Source organism: Cinclus cinclus, chromosome 2 (assembly GCF_963662255.1).
Source record: "Cinclus cinclus chromosome 2, bCinCin1.1, whole genome shotgun sequence".
Classification (NCBI taxonomy): domain Eukaryota; kingdom Metazoa; phylum Chordata; class Aves; order Passeriformes; family Cinclidae; genus Cinclus; species Cinclus cinclus.
Genome location: NC_085047.1, coordinates 77,429,373 through 77,452,605, shown reverse-complemented (window position 1 = coordinate 77,452,605; position 23,233 = coordinate 77,429,373). Strand labels below are relative to the sequence as shown.

The 23,233-nt window shown below is 35.3% G+C and overlaps 1 protein-coding gene across 1 annotated transcript in view; it reads left to right on the top strand.

Moving 5' to 3' along the window:
* Positions 1–482: 482 nt before the first annotated feature.
* The window catches only part of UGGT2 (UDP-glucose glycoprotein glucosyltransferase 2), a 64,395-nt gene continuing 41,644 nt past the window's right edge, over positions 483–23,233 (top strand). Inside the window, exons 1-11 of the mRNA XM_062514821.1 lie at positions 483–509; positions 1,619–1,731; positions 5,245–5,419; positions 7,367–7,463; positions 8,525–8,606; positions 10,622–10,722; positions 13,688–13,787; positions 16,219–16,279; positions 19,577–19,668; positions 20,622–20,772; positions 21,758–21,877. Of these exons, the coding sequence (XP_062370805.1) occupies positions 498–509; positions 1,619–1,731; positions 5,245–5,419; positions 7,367–7,463; positions 8,525–8,606; positions 10,622–10,722; positions 13,688–13,787; positions 16,219–16,279; positions 19,577–19,668; positions 20,622–20,772; positions 21,758–21,877 (1,104 nt within the window). The 5' untranslated portion in view covers positions 483–497. The remainder of the gene's footprint in view (positions 510–1,618; positions 1,732–5,244; positions 5,420–7,366; positions 7,464–8,524; positions 8,607–10,621; positions 10,723–13,687; positions 13,788–16,218; positions 16,280–19,576; positions 19,669–20,621; positions 20,773–21,757; positions 21,878–23,233) is intronic.

Here is a 23,233-nt window from a genome sequence, read left to right as displayed (position 1 = left end):
ATGTAAGTTGCATGCTTGGAGTGTTTCAAAACTAAATGTGAACAAATTATTTGTAAAATAATGCTCTGTTCAGGACTCTCCATATAGGTTTTTCAAGAAGCGTTACTGTCGAGTGGGTTTTTCTATTGCTGAAAATGATTTTGATGTTAACTAGTGCTGTTGAGCTCTCTGTTGTTTTTGCTTTTTTTTTTTTTTTTTTTTGTGATATTAGGCCTCTGGATTCATAGGAAAGGAAATAGTTATTAGTGGACAACACTGGAGACTTAAATGCCAAGCAGCGCTGGCATAAATGCTTGTTTATTATGCAGTGTTGGTAGATATGCCAAATAATTTAGTGCTAAATACTAAAAGTTTGTCTTTTTTTTCTCTCTTCAACAGATTCAGAGTACTCCTATTACAATTTAATCTTGAAGAAAGCAGGACAATTTTTATCCAATTTGCAGATCAATCTGTTGAAGTTTGCACTTTCCATACGGGCTTATTCTCCAACTGTTCAGATGTTTCAGCAGGTGACAGTATTGCCTGATATATTTGGTACATGATTGAATGAGGTATTTTGGCTAAACAATATTTGTTGTAAGAGTTCAGTAAGATATATGCCAGTATATCATAATAAAAGTGATGCTTTATAAACTGGTTATATTGACAGGAACAAATATTCATGTTCAGTTGTATTGATAGCATTCCTCTCAGGGTAGAATTTTTCTGGAATTGTTCAGTTTTTAAAACTCAGGTAATGGGAATTTTTACATTGCTTTAAATAATCCTGTGGCTGTTCAGACATTCCCACAGTAGGACATTTCCTGTAGCTTCAGGTAATTTATATTTGTTATTTAGTGGATTTTTCATCTTTCTCATTGTTTCAGTATTTGAAAGACTGAAACATTAGTAAAACCTGCTTTATTAATGAAAAAATGAGAGGACATAAATTCACTGTGCCTCTAAACCTAAAATTCCTACTCCTCCTTTTAGCAATGCCACCTTTAGGACAAAGTGAGAAATCCATGTTTTTGAAAGGTAATAAGCTGTAATAAAGTTAGGGAGTTTTGCAGGTGTTCTCTGGAGGAATATCATAATCTAAGACTCATGTATTTTTGTGTTTACCTTTCAGCTAGTGATTCCAGACTCACTGACATGCAGTCACATGATTCCCACTTCATATTGGAATAGCTGAGTGGTTTTTAAAAAGGCAGGGGATGTGAAAGAGAGAGAATCAAACCTTGATGCTATTTGTTTGGAACTTATTGGTTTAGAAGTCTAATCTTTGGATGATAACATGATTTCTGATAGCAGCCAAAGTTAAAAGTATCTCAGAGTACAGGCTGTGATTTCAGTTTGTGGGTGAGATTTCTCAGTCCTGTCTCTACAGAGCATAAATGTACTTTTCATTTTCTGGAGTATGACTGCATTTAATAAACAACATCCCCCAAGGGTTATAGGGTCTTAATCTTTTAATATTTTATCTTTTTTTTTTCCTTTCCCCCCACATGTACCTGGTTTTGCATGGGCTTAATTAGAAACACAGGTTAATGGCAGCTGTTGAGTTATTTTAATCAAAGGGATGTGAGTTTAAGTGCAATCAAAGCATTCTGGTTGAGTATAATTGTTGAAATATTAGATTGCAGCTGATGAACCTCCACCAGAAGGCTGCAGTGCATTTGTGGTTATCCATGAGAAGCACACCTGTAAAACTAATGAAATAAAAAAGCTGCTGAAGAAGGCTACTAATAGGTAAATATAATGATCTGGTTTAAGAGGAAAAATAGATTACTAAAGAGCTTAATATTATGAGAGTTCATCAGTTATGAATCAAAGTAGGTTTTAAAATAAAATCACAGGCCTTTGGTACTCTAATCACAATGGACAATTTCATATTTGTTTCTTTTTTTTTCTTTTACCTGGAATAGTCAAGTTTAAGTTACAGTTTACTTTCTATACAATCTTACAGTTTTGTATGTCTGACGCAGTACTCTGCTGACAGACCTTTCTCTGTAGTCAGTGTTGCTGCACTTGAGGTTTTCTGAGTTGCAAGGGCTTGGCATAGGAGTAGAAGAGGAGCTTCTGCTGGCATAACCTTTCCTCACCTTGTGCTAGACTTTGCACCTATCAACTTTCTGCAGGTTTTGTCCTCTGGTAGCTAGCATAAGTCCAGAATTGGAGCTCTGAAGTAAAATGTGTAGAACCTATGAAAATAACAGTAACAAAGTAATGAAAGCATAATATTTAATCTCTATTTTTTTTTAAAAAGTATTTTTTTTTGTTATTTCAAGACCTGCATATAGCATTATTTTCTTTCTTGGTTCTTTTTTTTCCCCTGCGATGGTCTCCATAATATACATTAGTGTCCATACCCTCAGCCACTTCATGGAGATATGCAGAGCTGAAAGATGATAGGGTGTCTGTCTTGAATTTTGCTTTCTGTCAAATATACATTGTGGGGGAAACCCTGAAAACCTATAAATTTGTCTCTTTGCAGTTGGTTGCTTCTGGAAAGAATTTTGTGTTCCACATGTGCGATTCGTGGTGTATTCTAAGTCCATTACAACCTACTATTCTGGAAAAATCACAATACTAAACAATAGAATCTGAATTACTCAGGATTGAGAGAATTAAACTTCTAGAAATTATTAAGAACTTGGAACAAAACTGAAGTTTCTTTTATTTCATTAGTCTTCTATTTTCAATAACTTTGCAGTCAGTCATATCACACCATTCAGAATTGCAGGGACAAAATCTTGATAAATTTTCCCTCCTTCTCACCACCCCATAAGTATATGTGTGACTCAAATATTTGGAGTACCTGGAGCTAGACTCTGAGAAAAACATGTTCACATCCACATGTTCAGGTAATTATCCCGCTGTTAATTCCATTTGTACTCTGGGTAGCAGATGCTTCACCTATGCTGCTGATATTTATGCTAGGTGATAATGATAAGGCTGTGCTCCTATTCTTTTTTTTCTACCACGTGAACAAATGATATAAGGGACTGTGTGCTGTGTCACAGCTGGTTGCTCTAAACCAGTCATTCTTTTTCTGTCTTTTCATAGAAGAGATCTTTTTGATTTATGATTTTTGTTTTTATTTTGAAATATTTTCCTTTGTGTTCCATTCTCTGTCTTCTGTCTGTCATGACTCTTACAGTTCAGCCCGACCAGTTTAAGGTATGTTTTCAGTTGTTCACCATATTTGGATGAGGATGCTAGAAATGCCCTGATTTGAGGGACTGATAATTTCAAATCTCGTTGGAAGAGACAGAAGAGGCTGCAGCATTCTTTTTCAGTGGATTCATCATCTCAACCCAGCATTCAGGAAGTCTGGCTAACTGTTCAAAACACAAGACTGAGGTTTCTGGGGCTGTCACTGTGAAGAGCAGAAGCATTAATTGGAGTCACATTTTGCTCAAAACCGTCAGTGCCTTACATTTGTCAGTACTTGTTTACTGTCTTCTATCACACTGCTTCTGCATCCTATCCTGGGTACTATCTAGACAAGCATGTAGTTAGTTACCTGTGCTACCCTAGGAACTGCTCAGCAAGTGCTGAACTCCATATCTGTGTAATTTTAAAATCTTTTTCTTTTTGTCTGCCCAGCTGTTCTTCCTTGTCTTTCAGGCAGCCTTCTTATGAGCATCTCTTATGGCAGGAAATTAATTGCCTTTCAGTTCTAAGAGCAGGAGAATCAATTCCTTGTCACTACTACTCAGTGTTGAAGAGAAACAGAGAACAGAGGTTTATCTTGGATTTACAAGGGCTGAACACTTTAATTTTCAATCCAAGGTCATTAGAGGAGCTCTATGCAGTGTTATTTCATTGCAGCACTTAATATTTTCATGAAGTGTGTTCATTGTGATATGAGACTGTCACTATTCTAGTCATGGCAGCACTCACGAACCACCTTGGTTGGTTGGTTGAAGTAGAGTGGATAAAGTTAGATGGGAAAAGAGGAGCTCCCTTGGTTGAGGTTTTCTACTCTCCATGACAGTGGCAGGTCTTGCCTGAATATGAGAGGGAATTTGCAAAAGTTGCATCCTTCACTTATGCTTTCAGTGGGGTAAATCTGGATCAGTTCTTCCACAGAGTTTACTCATTCGAGAGTCGTTTCAGACTCCTGAATCTCACTTATTTGGTCTGTCTTGTCCTGTGATAGCAGTGGAAGACCTTGCCTGATATTTCTATGACACCTGTCTACCTGTACCCAAGTTAATTCTTAAACTGGCTGTTTCAGTTCCTTCATTTCTGCCTTAAAAATGAGGTCCTTGATTGCATACCTGCCAGACTTACATAGGACATTGATGTTAAAACCCTGAGTAACCTCATACAGATTGTTCCTGCTTGAAGTGAGAGTTTGCAGCACATTACCTTCAAAGGTTACCTTTGCAGTGTAAATTATTCTGTGATTTTTTACATTGAAGAAGTTCCAAAGATCTGCATCACAGAAACTGTGGTGTTCTGCTCAAAGCTTTTTAGCATGGCTCTTCAGTGTGTGTCTACCACACACAGTTCTGTACTGTGTGTTGAATTAGAGTTTCCTGACTTGTCTTGGGGATGCTTGGAGACAGTTTACTGGTCTTTTGACTGTCAGTGCAAAGGCAGCTTTAAAAAAGTGTGCTCATCAATAATTAGTACCTTGAGTGTATTGCTCAATCATATTGTCTGTTATTTCTCCATCTTTCCCAGGTTTTATTCAAAAGATGATTTTAGTCATCTAAGAAATCAGTGCAACGTAACTTTTTTCTAGTCATGGTTTTCAATTAGGAGGGTAGGTAGGCAGTCAAAATTTGCAAAATTGGCCAAATTAGCAAAGCTTGATGGTGGCAAAATAGTATAACCCCAGTTACCAGCTTTCTCTACAGAGTCGCCCTCTGCTATTCTGTTACTCACTGAGTGCTCTGTGCATCTCTGATAGGTGTATCATTCAAATGAAAAGCTTTAGGCTGCTACTCATGCACAAAATCTCCAAGTGCTATGCTTTTCGTGTGCTTTGTGTTGTGATTTGATAAAATATATTGAAATTATTTATAGTTGATGCTGATTTTTCAGTTTCTTATACTTTAATTTATGAATTTGTTGTTCTGGGTTTGTTAGAGAGCAATCGTGATTATTTTGTGATGATTTTAACATGGCTGTTGTATACTTTTAGCATACAATCATTTACTGTTTTTTAAATTACGAAGTAGAAAAACTGCCACTGTTTTAATTAATTTTCTGGCTTTATAATATCACAATTATTTGTTTTAAAACCAGACCCAGGCCGTATCTTTTTAAGGGAGACCATAAATTCCCAACTCTCAAAGAGGATGGCCCAGTGGTTATTCTATATGCAGAAATGGGTACAAAAGACTTTGTCAAATTCCACAAGATTTTGTCTGAGAAGGCACAAAAGGAGGAAATTGTTTATGTTCTCCGGCATTATGTTCAGGTATGCAATTCAAATCAACATTGTTTCAGTACATTGTTACTATTCTGTCTTTGCTTTGCTTGCTTTTTGACAAAACACATTTTCTACATTTATTTTTGCATTTGCCTATATTATGTGCAATACCTTTTTTAATATTAAAACTCTCCAGGTAAGAAACTCACCAAATACAAACTATGAAGCCAGGAAATCATGGTAATGTTACCAGTCCTGCATGGAAACACTGATTGCATCGCTGATCTTGAAATACCTCTTTTTTGGTTCTGAGTCTGGCTTTTGTACATTGTACGAGATCTCAGGTGAATCTTGGTGCAGCAGACTGAACATATTAGTATCTAGAATTAGAAAAACAGAATGCAGAATAGAGAATCAAGTTGAGAAATTTCCAGTTATGTGTTTTGCATATTTCCCATGTAATCTCATGTTCATTGACATACAGCAGCATGGGCTATCATGACCAGCATCATTGACCAATTTTAAAATGTTCCATAGTGCCACTATTCAAAACATAGTGTTTCTGAATTTTTTTCTTAACCTACTCTTCTCTCCAAAACAAAACAAGAAAAATACCAGTAGATGGAACTGTATTGTCCCCAGTTTTGATTATTAGAAGGCTTTTGTTATTTTTATTCTAAGTGCGGCTCTTAAATAGTGTAACTAATCTGAGAATAATCTGATGGAGTGAGAGGTTGCTGTGATTTATGTAGACCAGACATTTCAGGGAGATGAGATATGTAGTTTGCAGATGACTTTGAGTTGTTTGCTCACAATAATGAAGTGAAGAATTAGAGGAAACCAGTCTTGAATTCAAAGTTGTATGTGGTATAGTTTTTATTGAACTTTGTTCCTTTATGCTTTTATTTCAATTAAATGTCTGCTTGTATGGTAAATGCCTCATTGCTCTGCCTGGCTTATGCATCATAGTCTCCCCAAATGCATGTTGTCTTCTTGCCTTCACCTTTACTCTCTTCAGACCTCTCTTCCCTTTTCTTCCTTCCTTCCTCACAACCTCCATTTTTGCTCTTTGGTACACAATGGGATGGATTCTCCCTCCTTTTGTACATTAAATGCCAGAAGAGGGAGCATTGATAACAGAAGAGGTACGGTCTTTCTGCTCTCCCTTTCTTTCTTTAACCAGTATCAATGAGGCTTCTTATAGAGTGCTCTCTGGTCCCTCTGCCTTGAGTTTTGCCAAGAGGATGAGCAGAGAATCCTCCCAGCTCTGCTGGGTTTTCACTTGTAGTCTGGAGGATTCTCAGTACAGAATGGTTCTTAGAAATTGCAAGCTAAAGCTCAAACGCTTTCAAGAAATTGCTGCTGTGCATGTACAAATTGCATTTTGGAAAGGGGATTTTCATACGTTTGGGGCAAATTAGAACATGTATTCAGAAATAAGGATGCTTTGTGTAATTACGCTATTGATGTCAAACTTCCACTCTAAAGTTGGAAGTAGCTGTTGTTTGTTTTTAGTAAGTGGCAGCCTGTTTTTAGCAGTGATACTTCAATACATTTTATTAATACTCCTTGCAGAAAGCGATTAATTGCTTTATCAAAACTTTTTTAAAGAGTTAGTCCAATGCAAATATAGAGAGTTTCCTCTTAACATCCTGGAAGTCTAGCAACATTAGAAAGAAATTAGTATCAGTTTGAAATATGAATTATGAGGCATCAATAATTGTGTAGGGTGCTATGAGATCTGCCTATTCTAGTCCCTCTTTGACCAGGCTTTCTGTGATTTGAAGGAAATGAAGGACATAGTCACATTCTTTTACGTGCCTTCTCAGTGGACTGTCAATATGCCTTGCACTTTGAATTGAAAGATGAATTTAAGTAATGACTTAAATGTCATTTTAAATAGTATTTTAAAGTTACAATATTAGGTATTGTTAATCTCCTTTAAATACATTTTTAAGTTAAGTTTTTTTACTCTGTTAAAATCTTTTCAAGCAGAAACCAAATCCCAGGAAAATGTATTTATCTGGATATGGTGTGGAACTTGCAATAAAGAGTACAGAATATAAAGCAGTAGATGATATGGAGGTTAAAGGTATGTGGGTTTTTTAATTTATTTGCTATCTTACTGGAGATGCTATTGAAATGTGTGAAAATCTTCAGTTTGTACAATATTCAGTCATTAATGTTTTGAAGGGTATACTTAATTTCTGTCTACAGAAGGAAATCTCAGGTATTGGGAGCTAAGAAATCAAAGTACATGAGAACATTTGTAAAGATCTATGCTTAGGATACAGTCACTTTTCTAACCTCAAATTGCTATTTTCTGGGGCTCTTCAAAACACAGTCTTGTCTTCCTCTCAGTAACTTTAAGATTGTTTACCTCTGTACTTCTGTTACTTCATGATTGTTGGCATCTGTCTTATACTAAGGGCTACAGTATCTGCACATTAGTGTTTCAGGGCTGAGGGGTTTTTTTTTCTGAATTTCTGTGGAAATATTTTCACAATCTTCTGTAGAAAAGTTGTGATGTACCATAGAATTCAGACTGGTGCACATCACAGTGTATTGAAATGAGACATTTACTACAGAAAGAGGTAAGTACAGCATGATGACAGAGAGAAATTACTTTGCAGGGATGTTCAGAAGATAAAAGGAAGGTTAACTCTCTTTGGTAAGACTAAGGTTTAATGACCTTTGAGTCCTGCCAAAAAATAGTTTAGTTTTTTTGAAGGGGACGAAACTGATCTCTGACTTACATCAAATGCCAGCTGGAGATTCAAGTGCTTTAAGGTCATCAGGCTTTTCAAGTGTAAACTTGGTAGTAGTTCACTGGTAAGAGTTATACCTTATCACTTAATCAAACTGAGAAATTGCTGTTTTAGAAGTGAGCTATTTAATTTCATATAATAATTGTTACCATTGAATGAATTATATTAACAAAATGTATTATTAAAAATTTATTTTAATGTTGCAAAGTTGTGTAGAGTAATTAATTCAGATGCCAAAATATGTGAGTATAAATTTAATTAAAACTACATTTGGGAATGACAAGTTCATGGTTCTGTGTTTCTATTAACTTTTTTATAATTCATAAGAACATAATACTACAATAGCTTTCTTGGCTTATATTGTCTACCTGTGTTATGTGTTCAGGAGTAAATGAAACAAAAGAAGAGGAAGATGAGGAAGAGGAGGAAGAAAGTGATGTCCAGGGATTTCTCTTTGGCAAATTAAAGTGAGTTGATAAAAGTTATAATTAAACTTTTATGTTTGTTTCTGGAACCTCAACCAGATTTCATAGAAGAATTGAGATTTATATTGGAAATTATTTTATTTGGTGGATTTTTTTTTATGTCTTGTGAACAAAGTGATGCAACGGCTGTTTATTCTGTTAGTTTCAATGTATTGCTTATAGTTTTCTAATTATCTTAGAATGTATATAGTAAGCTTTTTAAATTAAAAATATCTGCCTGGGTAACAATCACAAAAGCTTAGAACATTGTGATTTCACATTTGCTAGATAATTAGAATCAAAATGTTGGTTTTCAAAATGCAAAAGTAGCACAAGAAAGCCAAATCCATGGGCTGCATGTCCATAAGGTGTTTTTAAGAAGGATAGTAATGGCTTTCATAGAGTTAAGGAGTGATATTTCTAGGAAGATGGGCTTACTTATAGATACCATCTCATTTTGGAGTTTGTGAATTTGTCTTCCCTTCCAGCAGGAACTCTTATCTCCAAGCTGCAGTCTGTTAAATGAAATTGTTACCCTACTGAGCACTCCTTCCAAGTCCTCAGTTGGTGGATTCATTTTGTGGTTTCAGTCAAAGTGCTTCCCTTTTCCTGTAGCAGATCCGTGTAATGGATCATAATTTTTTTTCTTCAGCAAAAACCCTTGAGATTGTGGCTCTTCTCTAGGTATCACTCTCTCATTATTTAAAACAAAAAGTAAACTTGTTTGTAGATATTGTCACTAAACTGTAAATCTCAGAGTTCAGAGCTGCTAATTCTGTGTAAATTCTTGAGAGTCCATCCCCACCCTTCCTGCCTTTTTGTTCTCTACCACATTGAGGTAGACATGCACTGAGATCTTGAGGCTTCCCTGTTGTTTTACCTATGTGTTTGAGATTCTGCACAGTAGGTAATGCCAAATGCTTATGCTATATTGTATTTTGTATTTTGCTAGGTTTAGCTATAGTTAGTTTCTTGATTCTCCACTGTGTCTGATTTCTGAAGCTGTCAGATAATTCTTTTTGACATTGTTTCTAGATTCATTGTTTCTTTTTCTCTTCTCCTTTTCATACAGGAAGTGAAATAGATGTTTCAGTAGTCTGTAAATCGTCCCTCTGTTACAGCCATGTCAAAAGTTTTACTTCTCTTGGCTCTGAAATAGTTAAGAATGAAAGCAGAAGACATCAAATGTTTAGAAATTTAATGGAGATTTTTTTACTCAAGGATATCTTGTAGCAGGCTGAAGTTATTTGCCCTCAAAACTTCTTTACCTACCTATTACATTTTCAAAACAAATAGCTAAGCTTTTGTGTACCATGTTTTTAGGCCTGACAGATGATTTATGTGCTCAGTAGATTGGTTTTTGTCAATGCTGTCAATTTATAAGACATGTTCTCAGTATTGTCTTGCCTATACCTCTTGTAGTTAATGCCACAAAGAGTGCATTCAGTTATACTCAGTATTTAGTACATTTGATGTACAGCTAGGTATACATCATCCTATAGTAAGCTAAATAAACAGTTACCTGTGTGGTGTGTTAATACTGTCCAGTCTTAGACTTCATTTATTCTATCTAAATTTATGTGGCAGGTTTTGAGACAGATCACTACAAAATAAGTGAATTCCTGGTATTTAAGAAGAATTTCCTTACAGAGAGAGTTGTCAAGCATTGGGACAGGCTGGCCTGGAAAGTGGTTGAGTTGCCATGCCTGGGTAGATGTGGCACTTAGGGGACATGGTTTAGTAGTGGACTTGACAATGCTGGCCTAATGGTTTGACTTAAGGACCTTAAAGGTCTTTACTGACGTAAATGATTCTGTGATTCTCTTTAACTGGAGTTTAGCCCTCAGAAATCCTCTTTTCTCACCCCAAATCCATATTTTTATTTCAAGAGTGAATTAAAGTTCACTCTTGCTTCTTATGCTAAGAACACAATAGTAGCTGTGAGCAATACTGTGGGATAAAAGCAGACATTGATGGATGTAACTGATTCTTCTTTGTAATAAAATGTTTTATTATAGACGGATGCATCCTGATCTGAAAAACAATCTGATAGAATTTAAAAAACATCTAATTGAAACTACTAACAGCATGGAACCACTGAAGGTTTGGGAGATGCAGGGTATGTGTTGCATTTTTTTAATTAACACAATACTCTATTTAATATTCCTGTGCTATTTTGATGTATTGACATTATGATAAAAGCTTCTTTTAAAGAGAGACATCGTTTCATGAAAAGGCCATAATACCTTAAGTATTTATAAGGCATGTGCTGATACCTTGTATTGTATGCTAGAAATTAAAGGAACATTGTCGTAATTTTATAAGATTGAGAGATATGTTGCCTGTATTTCTGTCTGATGTGTCATCTCAGGTATTAAAACTTGTTTTAGATATTATTTTTCAAGGTCAGGCAGATGATACAGTTTTGACGTGACTACTGGGTTGGGATCAAATACATGTTATTTCAGCTTGTTTGCTTTAATTTATAAATTCTATCAATGTATTGGAGTTCACATCAATGCATTATTTTACTATAGTATGGAGTGGAAGAACATGCTTTTAAAAGCTTTCCTCTGGAAAAGGAAAACAAGTATGTTGATTGCTAAAGCTTATGTGCTGATTACTTGCAGGACATTCTGTAGCTTGAATGAAATTGTAAATTGCTCTAAAATATAAATTTCTCATTAAATGTCGCAACATTTAAGTTTACACAAGTAAATTTTCCCCTTTACATTCTTTGGCTTTAGAGGACAACCTGATCAAAATTAGTTTGCCTATATATAAGTGCAGTCAAGGAGACTGAGTGTGTTATCTGAGCTTCAGTTTCTTTTGGGACCCTCATGTTACAGAACTTGCTAGCAGTGTCCAGTCTCATATTAGCTGTGTGAGATAATTGCAGTTCACTTGAAGTCTTTTATCAGTGAAGTTAAACGGAAGGATTTATCTTTAAAAAGATTAAATTTGTCTAAAATTTAGAACAGTTGAAAAATATTGCTCCTGAAAAATCTACTTTGGAAAAAAATAGGAAAAGAAAATAGTGGGTTTGACTATTTTCCTTTTTGTGTGTGATTGAATGCCACTTGGCTGATATTAAAGCTGAAGCAGCCATGAAACTTCAGTCCTTTTAATGTCAACCTTCAAAAGACAATACAAGGTCTCTGTTTAGTGATGGTCTTTTCTGTGGTGTTATAGCTATATATATATAAAAACGGAAACTGGTGCTGCTCCCCAAGAAACCAGTTCGTAGTGTTGAAAGTAGTTAAATGTTGGGATGCTGTTAATTTATGTCAGGATGATTTGTAGTGGCATATGGATCAGGAACTTCAGTCTTCATCCCCCACATTTTTTGGTGCAGTTGTTTTGATACCCTTACTGCTGACATGGCAGGGTGCTTTCTTTAGTTCGTTCTTAATGACTATTTATAGTGGCTGAATTAATGGCTCAGCTTCTCTCTGATTTCCTTTAATTAGCTTCAAAGCAAAAATCTAACTAAATTTAAGCAAAACTACTTCAGCTATAGGGCATACTTCTATTTATAAATGAACCTAAACACCATTCAAAAGTTGTCTTTCAAGAGCTTTTATATTTTAGGTAAGTAATAAGTAAGTACATTTTCCTCAAGGTGCCTTACACTGCACTCTCAGCTGTGTTGGGGTGTTGCAAGGGAAGGTCTGTAAGTGACAGCCCTGACCTAAAAAGATTTCAGTTGGCCTCAGTGGTATTTGAATATTTGTATCCTAGCTGTTCAGCATAAAATGGAAATTATTAACAATTTATGAAGGGTTTTAAGTGTATGACCCAAGTTCACAGCTTCCTCACTATCTGTAGTAACAGCAGCAGCTGGGTGTTGTTGCTTCAACTGAGTCACAGCTTATGTGCCTGTTGAAAGGGTTCTGAAATCTACTTTTAATAGTGATTCCTTTTTATACTTCTTGTTAAAAGTACTAACAAAAGAAATTAACATTCCACCTCTTACCTGTTTTTTTTTTTTTCAGCCAAGAAGTACTTTATCAGGCTAAACTGGGAATGTCTTATTCACTTCGATTCAGCCTTCCTTTTTTTTAATTCCTAATTGCTTCAAGAAGGTGGCGCAAACTTTTACTAGGCAGTATCCTCTGACTTTCTGCCCAGCACTTTTTGCTGTATGTGGCATCAGCTTTCCTCAAACTTAATAACCTGAGACTTTCAGTTTTTGCTTAAATGTCTTAACTAGAAAATTATGAGGAAAATCATCACTGCATGAGTTAGTTATGCAGATGTATGCAAGGTACATAGAATCATCTAGTATAGCATTGCCATACCCCATTGGTACCAAAATTGGATTTGTCCTAGTCTTACTTGTAAAAATTTGTCACATTTAAGTTATACTCCTGAGGTAGCTATCTGAATTCCATCATTACTTTTTCAGTGGATAGACAGATTAATTTCAAATTGTCCCATTATCTGAAAATTTACTTTGTTCTGATAATGAGATCCCTTTAAAAATATGCTAGATGTTTATGAGAACTGAAATTTTACAGTAGTTTGACTTTCCATTTGTGAGTCACCATTTTCTGTGTGAAATTGTCTCTCCTTTTGAAAATTGTGCAATTCACATGCTCAGTGCAGCTTTCTACATTAAATGTATATGTTAACTGAAAAACTTGTGAAGTCCTGGATCTGGAAAGGTCTTGCTCTTTCCTGCAGTTCTGGGTGTCTGTGGATTGATGTGTATCTAGGTTTGAGTGTGGTACTACCCTTTTTATGATGCCATATTACCTCATGATGAATGGTCTGGGCTTTTTCAGAGTGTTTCTGTAAATTTAGAAATTACATATACAATGTGTATGTTCAAGAAAGTCAAGCAGAATTCTGTAGAAAATCCTGAATTTAGTATTTCCAACTTGCGGGACCAGTTTTTCATCCTTAATGTTAATGTAATGTCAACCTTATGTTACTTTCATAATTGTTGAATCAGTGATTGAAACATAAATATATAAATAGTGAGAATATGTATATGGAACAGTTTTCTGACTGTAGGTGGTAATGATTGAGTGGTATTTCCAGTGATTTTTTTAAAATGTATATTTCTCTCCCCTTCCTAGATCTTAGTTTTCAAGCAGCTACTCGAATTATGTCTACCCCTGTTTATAATGCCTTAAAGGTAATGAAAGACATTGCTCAGAACTTCCCAATAAGAGCCAGGTATGATATTTAAGCTTTTTTTTTTCAAATGCTATTTTTATGTTTGTATTTGACTGTAATCATAGTAATACAGATTTATATCCAAATCCTGCAGTCAGATATTCATGTTTGACAGCTTGCTAGATGGATTCCAGGCAATTTCATTGGGTAGAAGATAACTCCAGGGAGAGCTTATGATCAGTTTGTCAAATGTTTCCTGTCAGATCCAAGAGATGCCATGAGAACATGCTAATCCTTCAGGCACTTAGTCTTCATGGATTTTACTGGACTGATATTCTCCCAGGTGAAAACTTTTGTTGAATTAGTAGCAGAACTAGGCACAGTGGAAAGAGGAAAAATGCTATTAATAAATTTCGTGGGCATCCACACACATTAGTCCTAAGCACAACATTGCTGTTGAGATTGGGCCCTGGCTATTGTATGGTAGTGTTCTTCCTGGGAAAGATCTGTCTTCCATGACAGATTACTTAATAAAAGATCAAGATAAATATCTAAATAAATGAACATGTCCTGATTTTAGCTTTCCTAATATGAAAAATTGTACTTCCTGTAAGCCGATAGTATTGTAATTGAGAAATGCTTTTCTTCATACTTAATAAGTTCTTCATGTAATCCTATCAGCAATATTTGCTTGAATTACTGAATTAAATGTGATGCTAAATAGGATTCTTAACTCAGCATGCTTTCACATTTTGCTACTCTTGTTTAATTATCACAGTATTTCATTGTCACCCCTGATTCTCTGCAAGAGAAAATCTACACCATAATGAAAAAACTACTATTATAACATCTTGTGTCAAGGAAGCAAAGTGCCTTTTAAAATGCCTGAAGCATAATTATTATGAAATAGTATGGTATAAGTTTGCACTTAGACTAGCAATCAGAAAATTCAGTTTTCCAGTAGGAGATAGTGGAAGTGTACATAATGTCAAACTTCAAGTCCAGTTCTGTTCTTCAAAGGACAGGAAAAAGTCATTTTGAAGTGTGCCAGGTGACATTTAAACCATTGATTTTACAAGTCATTAAATTGTTACATTCCACTCCAACTCCCAGTGTGTATTTGTGGCATTGGAGAGCTCAATTTACCTACTCTTCAAATATTTTCTGGGTGAAAGTGTAAGAAGACTTTAATATTATTAAGAGGGGAATCACTATTTCTGTCCTGCATGATTTATTCTAACATGGTAATCTAGCACAAGAGATTACAAACATTTAAATAATTTAAACTTAGTAGGTCTGCACTGACAACTGAAATCAAAGGGACATTGTGTAAAAATAGTGCATAGAATATATTTCATTAGTAGTCTAATCATGCTTAACCTGATGAGTCAAAATACTAGTTTGAAAAAAAAACCCCTAGAATAAACAGGAAATGAAGAAATATTGCTTAGTCACTTTAGAAAATAGCCGATCATTATGATCATAGTATTTTTAAACTGTGTTTCAGACAATTTTTATATGAAACCAACCATTTTTTATTATACTAAATTTGTTTTCTAAAGGCTGTATACAAATTTTAGAACTGTAGTTATGAAAATAAAATATTGCATGTTCCTTAAAAATGGGGTTCCTTAGACCATAAAAAATTAATATACCATTCCTCTGAAATTTTCTTTCACTTTCTAATTGACCACATATATATTTTTTCAAAGTATTTCCAGCTGAAAAGGTTAGTCTGAGGTAGATTTTACAAAATGTCATCAGATGTAGACAGTGTACTAGCTGATATATGTCATGGCAACATTTTGATAAGCCTGATAATTATAAACTTCACATACAACACACTATGGCAGAGGAAGACAAAATAGTCTTTTAGAACATTTATGAAAGGTAAAAAAGACAAATCAATGTGTTACCTTCAAAAGATGGAATGACTAAGGAAACTAAAACTTTGTGTGTGAATGCTTAACATTTTCAGGGGTCTCGATCTGCAAATCTCTTGCTTTCTAAGTCTCAGCTAATTTTAAAATGGTTATTCTTTGTATGTGTTCCTTGCCTTTATCCAGTCAAATCCGTAGCTTCTATAGAGTACCATGGATACAGTAATATTAACATAAAATATGCAAATATGGCACATATTCAGGTAACATAATTTAGATGACCAAACAACTTATTTTTTGATAATATGCATCCAGAATAAAACAAACAAGCCATGGGGAAGGATTGAGAGTGGTAAAAAATATGTTGGTGATATTATTGCAACAAAAAACTAGCCTGAATCTGAAACCTGTGTTTACTAGAGTAAAACAGAATAATATTTGTCTTAAACAATCAGTTTTTATGATACTGCATTATGCTTTTTTTTAAGACTTAATTACAGCATTCTTCAGTTACAATGCATTGGATGTTTAATTAAAATACCAATTTAATAAGAAATAATGATTTTTAAAAAATATAGTGGTTGAGTGATAAAAATATTTTATTTTAACAGATCACTGACAAGAGTACCTGTAGATAAGAAAATGCAACATGAAATAGAAGAAAATCAGAAGGTTTGTTTTTATTTCTTCAGATGGACATTTGAATTACCATTGTTTTGCTGCTTTTGGAGATTTTTTCACTGTAGTAGCTTTGTTTTTTTGTTAGAGAAAAAGAGCTAATTGTTTTAAAAACCTGTTGTGAGACAGGTAACATTTAATTATACAATTGTAGTATTTCACTTTCTGATATTTGTGAAACTTTTTCCATTCTCTCTTTTGGTTTTACAGAATTAGGCAAGGCCAAACAATTCATGGAGTGTTGAGTTGAGTCACAGATTGTGTGCTGGGAAAGCAAAATAGGTATCAGTTACTTTTTCTATAGCTTTGGTGTTGAATCTAGGCCTGCTGCTTATATTTTGGTCAGCGCATGCTAACTTTGAACTTTCCACACTCTCAAAATCACACATGCAGTATTCTGTGGAGTGTTTTGAACATCACCTGTGACAGATGGTGGTTTTGATTTCATCCTTGATTCACTGCATCTTTTGTTCCTTGTACCATATGAGGAGTCCTTTTTCCTGTGATTTTTGACTCATCTGAGATTTATTCTGAGACACCACTTAATATTTGTTGAATTAATGATGTCTATCTCTGTTCAGTTTGGATTTTTTTCTTTCAAGTTGAATGTTGCAGTTAAATGTTAGGCACCATTCTTGTAGCACTGCTCATATGAGATGACATAAGGGCAGTGAAATAGCACTGTCCTAAGTCTTGGTCTTCAGAACACGTATTTTCATACGGTGTTAAGACTGACCAACCACTGTAGTAAAAAGGATTTATATCTTACTTATGTCACTCCTGTACTTTTGCAACATTTCCATGTATCATTTTGCCTTGTATCCATTTAGGCCTTTTCCTCTTGCATTGCCAAGACTGGTATCACCAGTGGAATATCTTTTCCAGATTCTTTTACTTTCCAAAACAGTGGATGTGAAGAATGTCCTTCTTGGACTGGTGAAGCCTTGTCATAAAGAACTTGTCATCTCTGTTATAGCAAAAATATCACATAAATGTTTTTAAATTGTATGCCATGCAAAACTCATGTAAGGATTTCCAGTCTTGAGTATTTCCTGCCCAAATAGTGACAGGCTTGAGCTTAAATCTTTGTAAATGGTTATGCAAACAATTGTGTAGGCCTTTTTTTTTGTCTACAGGTGCTTAAATGTGGGGCTGGTATATTGAGAAGACATTTCATATATTTCAGCAGTTCACCTCCTTAAGCTGTTCAACTTTCTTATGTGCAGGGTATATCTTTGATCCTTGGTTTTCAAAGAGATCTTACAGTGGGCTCAACTGCAGGCTTCTTATTTCTTGCAGTATTGAGAAGTTCTGTAGTTTTTGCTGAAGGGAGGAATTCAATGTCTGCACTTTGCTTTCCATACTCAGCCAAAATACACTTCTTTCCTATAACTCTTTGTTGTTAGGATTATAGTGAGCATAAAGCAAAACAAATCCCAGATGACCATAGTTCCTCCAGAGCATGAGTGTTGGTATTAGGACTTTTCCTTTTTCTTGGTTAAGTCTTTACAATGACTTTCCTTAATTGCAGCTCTGTTAACACAAAAATAAAAACTAAATGCTTAATCAAAAACTACTCCTCCACCACAAAAAAAAAAAAAAAAAAAAACCAAACCACAACAAAAAAAAACCATAGTAAAGGTCTGTCAGGAATTAAACTGATCATTGCTAAATATAAGGATTGGGAAAAGTAACTTAGTACCTTACAGTTTGGATCAGAAACAAATTACAGTGGATATCTCTTTGGTTGGTCAGCTGAATCACTCCTGTGACTGCATTGATATATTAATTACATTAAGAGGATTTTATGTACCTGTCACACTAAGTTTTAATTTCATGTGAGGACACATCCTTCTTGGAGTCTAAAGGCCTTTAGACAGCTAAAAGCTAAAATTTGTTGAATAAAAGAAAAGAAACTTCCTGAACAGTGCTGCTTGAGCACAATAAATTGTCATATGCATTCTTGAACTGCAGTATATCCATCTAGCAGCAGGAGAGATATGATCCCATGCTGTGTGTAACTGGATGATTCCCTCTCAAGATAATGAAAGTTGAATAGGAAATGCAATGGGAGGAAATAAAGTTATTAAAAGTGAAAGACATGATGATTTAGGTGTAATGAGTTGATACCTAAGCAAGAAATAGACAAAGAACTGCTATAGATAAAAAAAATAAAATCTCTCAAAATTGAACTCAAAACTTGCAACTCAATAATTTCCTGAAGTTCAGCAAGAAAATACTACATGAATATTATCAGCTTTAAATTCTAGTGTTGGATGCCTAAATAAATACTTCTTCATCAATGTTTTTATGCCAAAGTAGATTCACTTCTGGACAATCAAATATCTAGCATCAAAGTTGTATTAAGAATCTCACCTCTGATTTATCAATATCTATAAAAGTATCTGGAGAGAGGGTGTCAACAAGATGTAGCCAGGCTCTTCTCCGTGATGCTGAGCAATAGGGCAAGAGGCAACAGGCAAAAACTGATTAATGGGGAAGTTCCACCTGAACATGAGGCAGAACTTCTTTGCTTTGCAAGTGACTGAGCACTGGAACAGGCAGATCTGGAAATCTGACTGCTCCTTCTGTCATGAGTTGGAATACACTACTGCTGTTGCTCCTGTCACTTACCTTTCTACAGCCTGAATGGAATTGTGCCTCAGAGGTCTCTGTAGGAAAATGGCAATACATACTTTACTCCCTAAATACCACTTTCCTCTTGTATTTGTTTATTGTGGATCTTTTTTCTTCTTTGCCAAGCAAAGATATGCTATGCTATCCCTTTCTCATCTGTCTTTATTCCATTGTCCCTCTGTTAGGCAATATTTTAAGTTTCTAGTCTGTTTTTCCTAATTCCCTGAAACAATTACACCGCACGTTTTTCAGAATTGAGCTATATTAAGTTTTTGAGAAAGCTGCTTTAAAGTCAAGGTCTATGGGACATACGTAAGGTCTCCCTTTGCTGAATGGATATGTAGAAATAAATAAAAAACTTGCAAGCTGTATTTCTGTATGTGTGTATTTTCACTTTCTGTTGGCAAACACTAAGAATGGGTCCTTTTCTCTGCCTTCTACAGGTAGGTTGTTTTCATTGATGTCTGTACAACTGAAATGTATTAAATAGCACTCATAAAATACGTGGTCATTATTTTTTCCAACACTCAGATAAAAGAAGAAATTGTGTCGAAGAGATTTGATGTGTCTGTTTTGCAGAATTGCTTAAGGGTGTTTATATGTGTTAGTGTAGATGTATACCTAAATAAGTAAGCAGTACTTTTTACTTTTTAGCATTTCAGTGAAACACTTGGCATTCAACCTGGAGAAGCACGTTTATTTCTAAATGGCCTTCAGATTGACCTGGATTTTCATGATCCCTTTAGGTAAGGTGTACATTTTGTTTGAAGGTCACAGAATTACTAATAATACTGGGGAGTTGTGCTCATGGTGCTAATCTCACCTGTTGCATTTTGGGGGGCAAGGAAGTGTTGCAGTTAGAAGGAATACTGATTTACAGTGGTTTTGCTTTGATTATGGACATTGTATAAGTAGTTGAAATAGCCTTTTCACTTGGAGTATGTTTTCTAATTTGCCTATGATTTTACAACTCACCATGTAAAATTGATTTGGAAATGGAAGGAATCTAACGTGCTTGTAAAAAGGTGTGAAAAGCACTTTTATAAAAAAAGTAAGTAATGCTTTCACATCCATTTTACTTAAGAATCAGGAAAATACAGACATGAAGGCAGTCGCGAAGTCTTGCCAGCTGTGTTCTGCTGTGGAGTACTTCAGGGGGGTTTTTATTCCCAAATTTGAACTTTCAGATTGCAGCAGGTGTTCCAGAGTCCCATTGGGTCTTCTGGGAGGTTTTAGGGTGTGGCTGTGTGTTTCCCCTGTGCTGCTTTCTGAGTTCTGCAGTGATACAGCCTTAGAGTTCATATGTGTCTCCATGACTTGCTGCTTGCTTCTCTACTCACTTGCAAAGCTGCTTCTTAAGGTACCCCAGCTTGGATTTCTGCCTCAGGCAGGACATTGCAGCAAGAAAGCTTTCACTCTACTGTCCTGCCACTTCTTAATAAAGATAGATAAAACTGCTTTATATGAAATATATTTGAATGAATGGAAGAACTGTATAATCTGTTGTAATTATGTTTTGAAATAAGTCGGAGACCTAGTGTTATTAACTGATGTTGTTTTAAACATTAGGCTGGGAGAATATAAAGAGAAAACATTTCTAAGACTATTAACATGAAGATTGTTTTTAGTTTTAAAAATCTTTTTTATGTAATGACAAGAATTCTTTGTAGACATTATGTACTTTATCTTTCTGAAAAAGTATTTTAGAGACTCTTAAACTGGAAGGAAAAGTGATGCATGGCCTTAATGAACTTGGAATCAAAGGGGAGACCCTGAGTAAATTTATGAGGTTGCATATACATCCTACAGATAATAATTATGCACTAGATATTCGTCACTCTTCAATAATAGTAAGTAACTAAAGTTATTTCTTTAGAGATTCCATCTTTGATAATTCTCTGTATGAAGCAGTTTTTCTTTTTTATTTGTACTGCAATTGAAATACTAGGCGTAGGCCTTCTACTAGTTAGCAGTTTAAAATGTTTTCCCATATAATATTCCTTCAATATTTTTTCTGAGTAATTTACTCTAGCATATACCTTACTAAAATTTTAAGATATAGGGTGTTTATAGGAAAAGAAAAATATATCTAGAGTAGTTGCACACTCTTAATTATAGAATTTCTTTTATAGCAATTAATGTAGCTACACAATGCTACATAATATGTTATTCAAGACTTCTAAGTGTAATTTACAAGTGTACTTTACAAGATAAGTGAATTGTAGGCTACTTAAAGCTATTATTTCTAGCTGTCCAGTGACTGTTATTTTTACCCTTCTTCAAAATTTACACAGGTTTCATTACAAAGGTTATACACCAGGGGAAAAGGCACTAAAATATTATTTTCTTGCACCTGAAAGAGCTGCATTTCACTCTTCTGTTTGCCCCAGCTTGCAGAGAAAGGACTAGAAGAAAAAATCAGACACATGTTAATTGCTTATTTTGATCTATCTAAAGTTCTGTTGCTGCAGGTTGATGATAAATACTGTATTTGGATTACAAGATGGTTATGCTGTGTTAGACACATCTGTGTGATACATTGTTATGATGCTTGCATAGTGAAAGTCATTTTCGCAGTCAAAAAAAATTTGTTTTATTCACATCCTTATGCACAGTACTAATGGTACTTTTTCCTTTTCCATCCACTATTAGTTTTATTCTGTACTGCAGATAAAAATAGTTTGATTTAAAAGAAAAAACAAAGATAAAATTTAGAAGCTATTTTCTGCTATTTAACAAAAGAAAGGGAGCCATTTTATAGTGTTATTATGCCCACATATTTTCTCAGTGTTCAGTGCATATTTTCTAAATGGCAGCCTTTTTTTCTTGTTTTAGTGGATTAATAATATAGAACAAGATCACAGCTATAGCATGTGGCCTACAAGCTATCAGGAACTGCTAAAACCCACATTTCCTGGATTTTTACAGGAGATTAGACGGAATTTATATAATCTGGTAAGTTTGGAGAGCTTTGGTTTTTTTGCATAGTTTATATGTTAATATATGGGCAGAAAGTTTATTAGAAATACACGTGCTGGATATATTGCTAAGTTTTCTATGTGTATCTGCTAAGAGTAGTGAATATTGTTTTATCTAATGAGTCATATGTGGTTATTAGTTTGATTTACAGATGGATTTGGGCACAGCTTTGTGAAGAATTTTTATGTTCCTTTCCATGCTACACATAGAAAATTTACTACTATCAAAGCATGAGGGAGGTAGTGATAGCTGTCCATGGTGTAGAGTTGGTAAACTGAGATACAAAGACATTTAAGTTATAAAGCATACTAATTAATAATGTCTTGTAGATTAATTTTTTCTCTGTAAAATAGGATTCTGTATCACTTAGTAAGCTACAGAAGGTCATCTTGTGAGCCATAGAATCATAAAATGATTTGGGTTATAATGGACCATTAAAAGTTATCTAGTCCAGCTCTCCTGCAATGACCAGGCACCAAAACTTCATCCAGCCTGTTCTTTAACATTTTAAATGGTGGTCCATCCACAGCTTCTCTGAAGAGCGAGCTCCCCTTTGGTGTCTCACCATCCTCATTTCCTCATATTGAGTCTCAATCTGCCCTCTTTTAGTTTAAAACTGCTATCTCTTGTTCCATCACTACATCCTCTCCTTCCAAGTCTACCTGTACTCATAGGAGAGGTGCTCCAGCTTCTGATTGTTTTTGTGGCCCTTCTTTGGATTCACTTCCTGTGCTGGGGACCCCAGAACTGGATGCAGCACTCCAGGTGGGGTCTCACCATGGCACAGGGATAGAATCCCCTCCCTGGCCCTGGTGCCCATGCTGCTTTGGATGCAGCCCAGGACACATTTGGCTTTCTGGGCTGTGAGTGCACACTGCCAGCTCAAGTCCAGCCTCTCACCCACCAGCACCCCTGAAGTCCTTCTCAGCAGGGATGTACTGGATCTGTTCATCCCTCAGCCTGTGCTGACAAACTGGGAGTTGCCCCATCCTAGATGCAGAACTTTGTACTCTTCCTTGTTGAGTGAGGTTCCCATGAACCCCTTTCTTGAGCCTGTCCAGGTCCCTCTGAATGGCTTCCCATCCTTCACGTGTGCCAGCTGCCCCACTCAGCTTGGTGTCCTCTGCAAATCTGTTGAGGGTGCACTTGATCCCTTTGTCTTTGATGTAGTTCCTGGAAGTGGTGGGACGTTTGTGTATAAAAAGACAAGGAAAGTACCCACCAATAGGTAATAAAAAGTGTATGTTTATAATGAAGTGTAAGATGTGTGTAATATGAAGTAGACTGCATTGTGTATTCAAAGTTAAATACAAGAGTTATATTATAGAAATC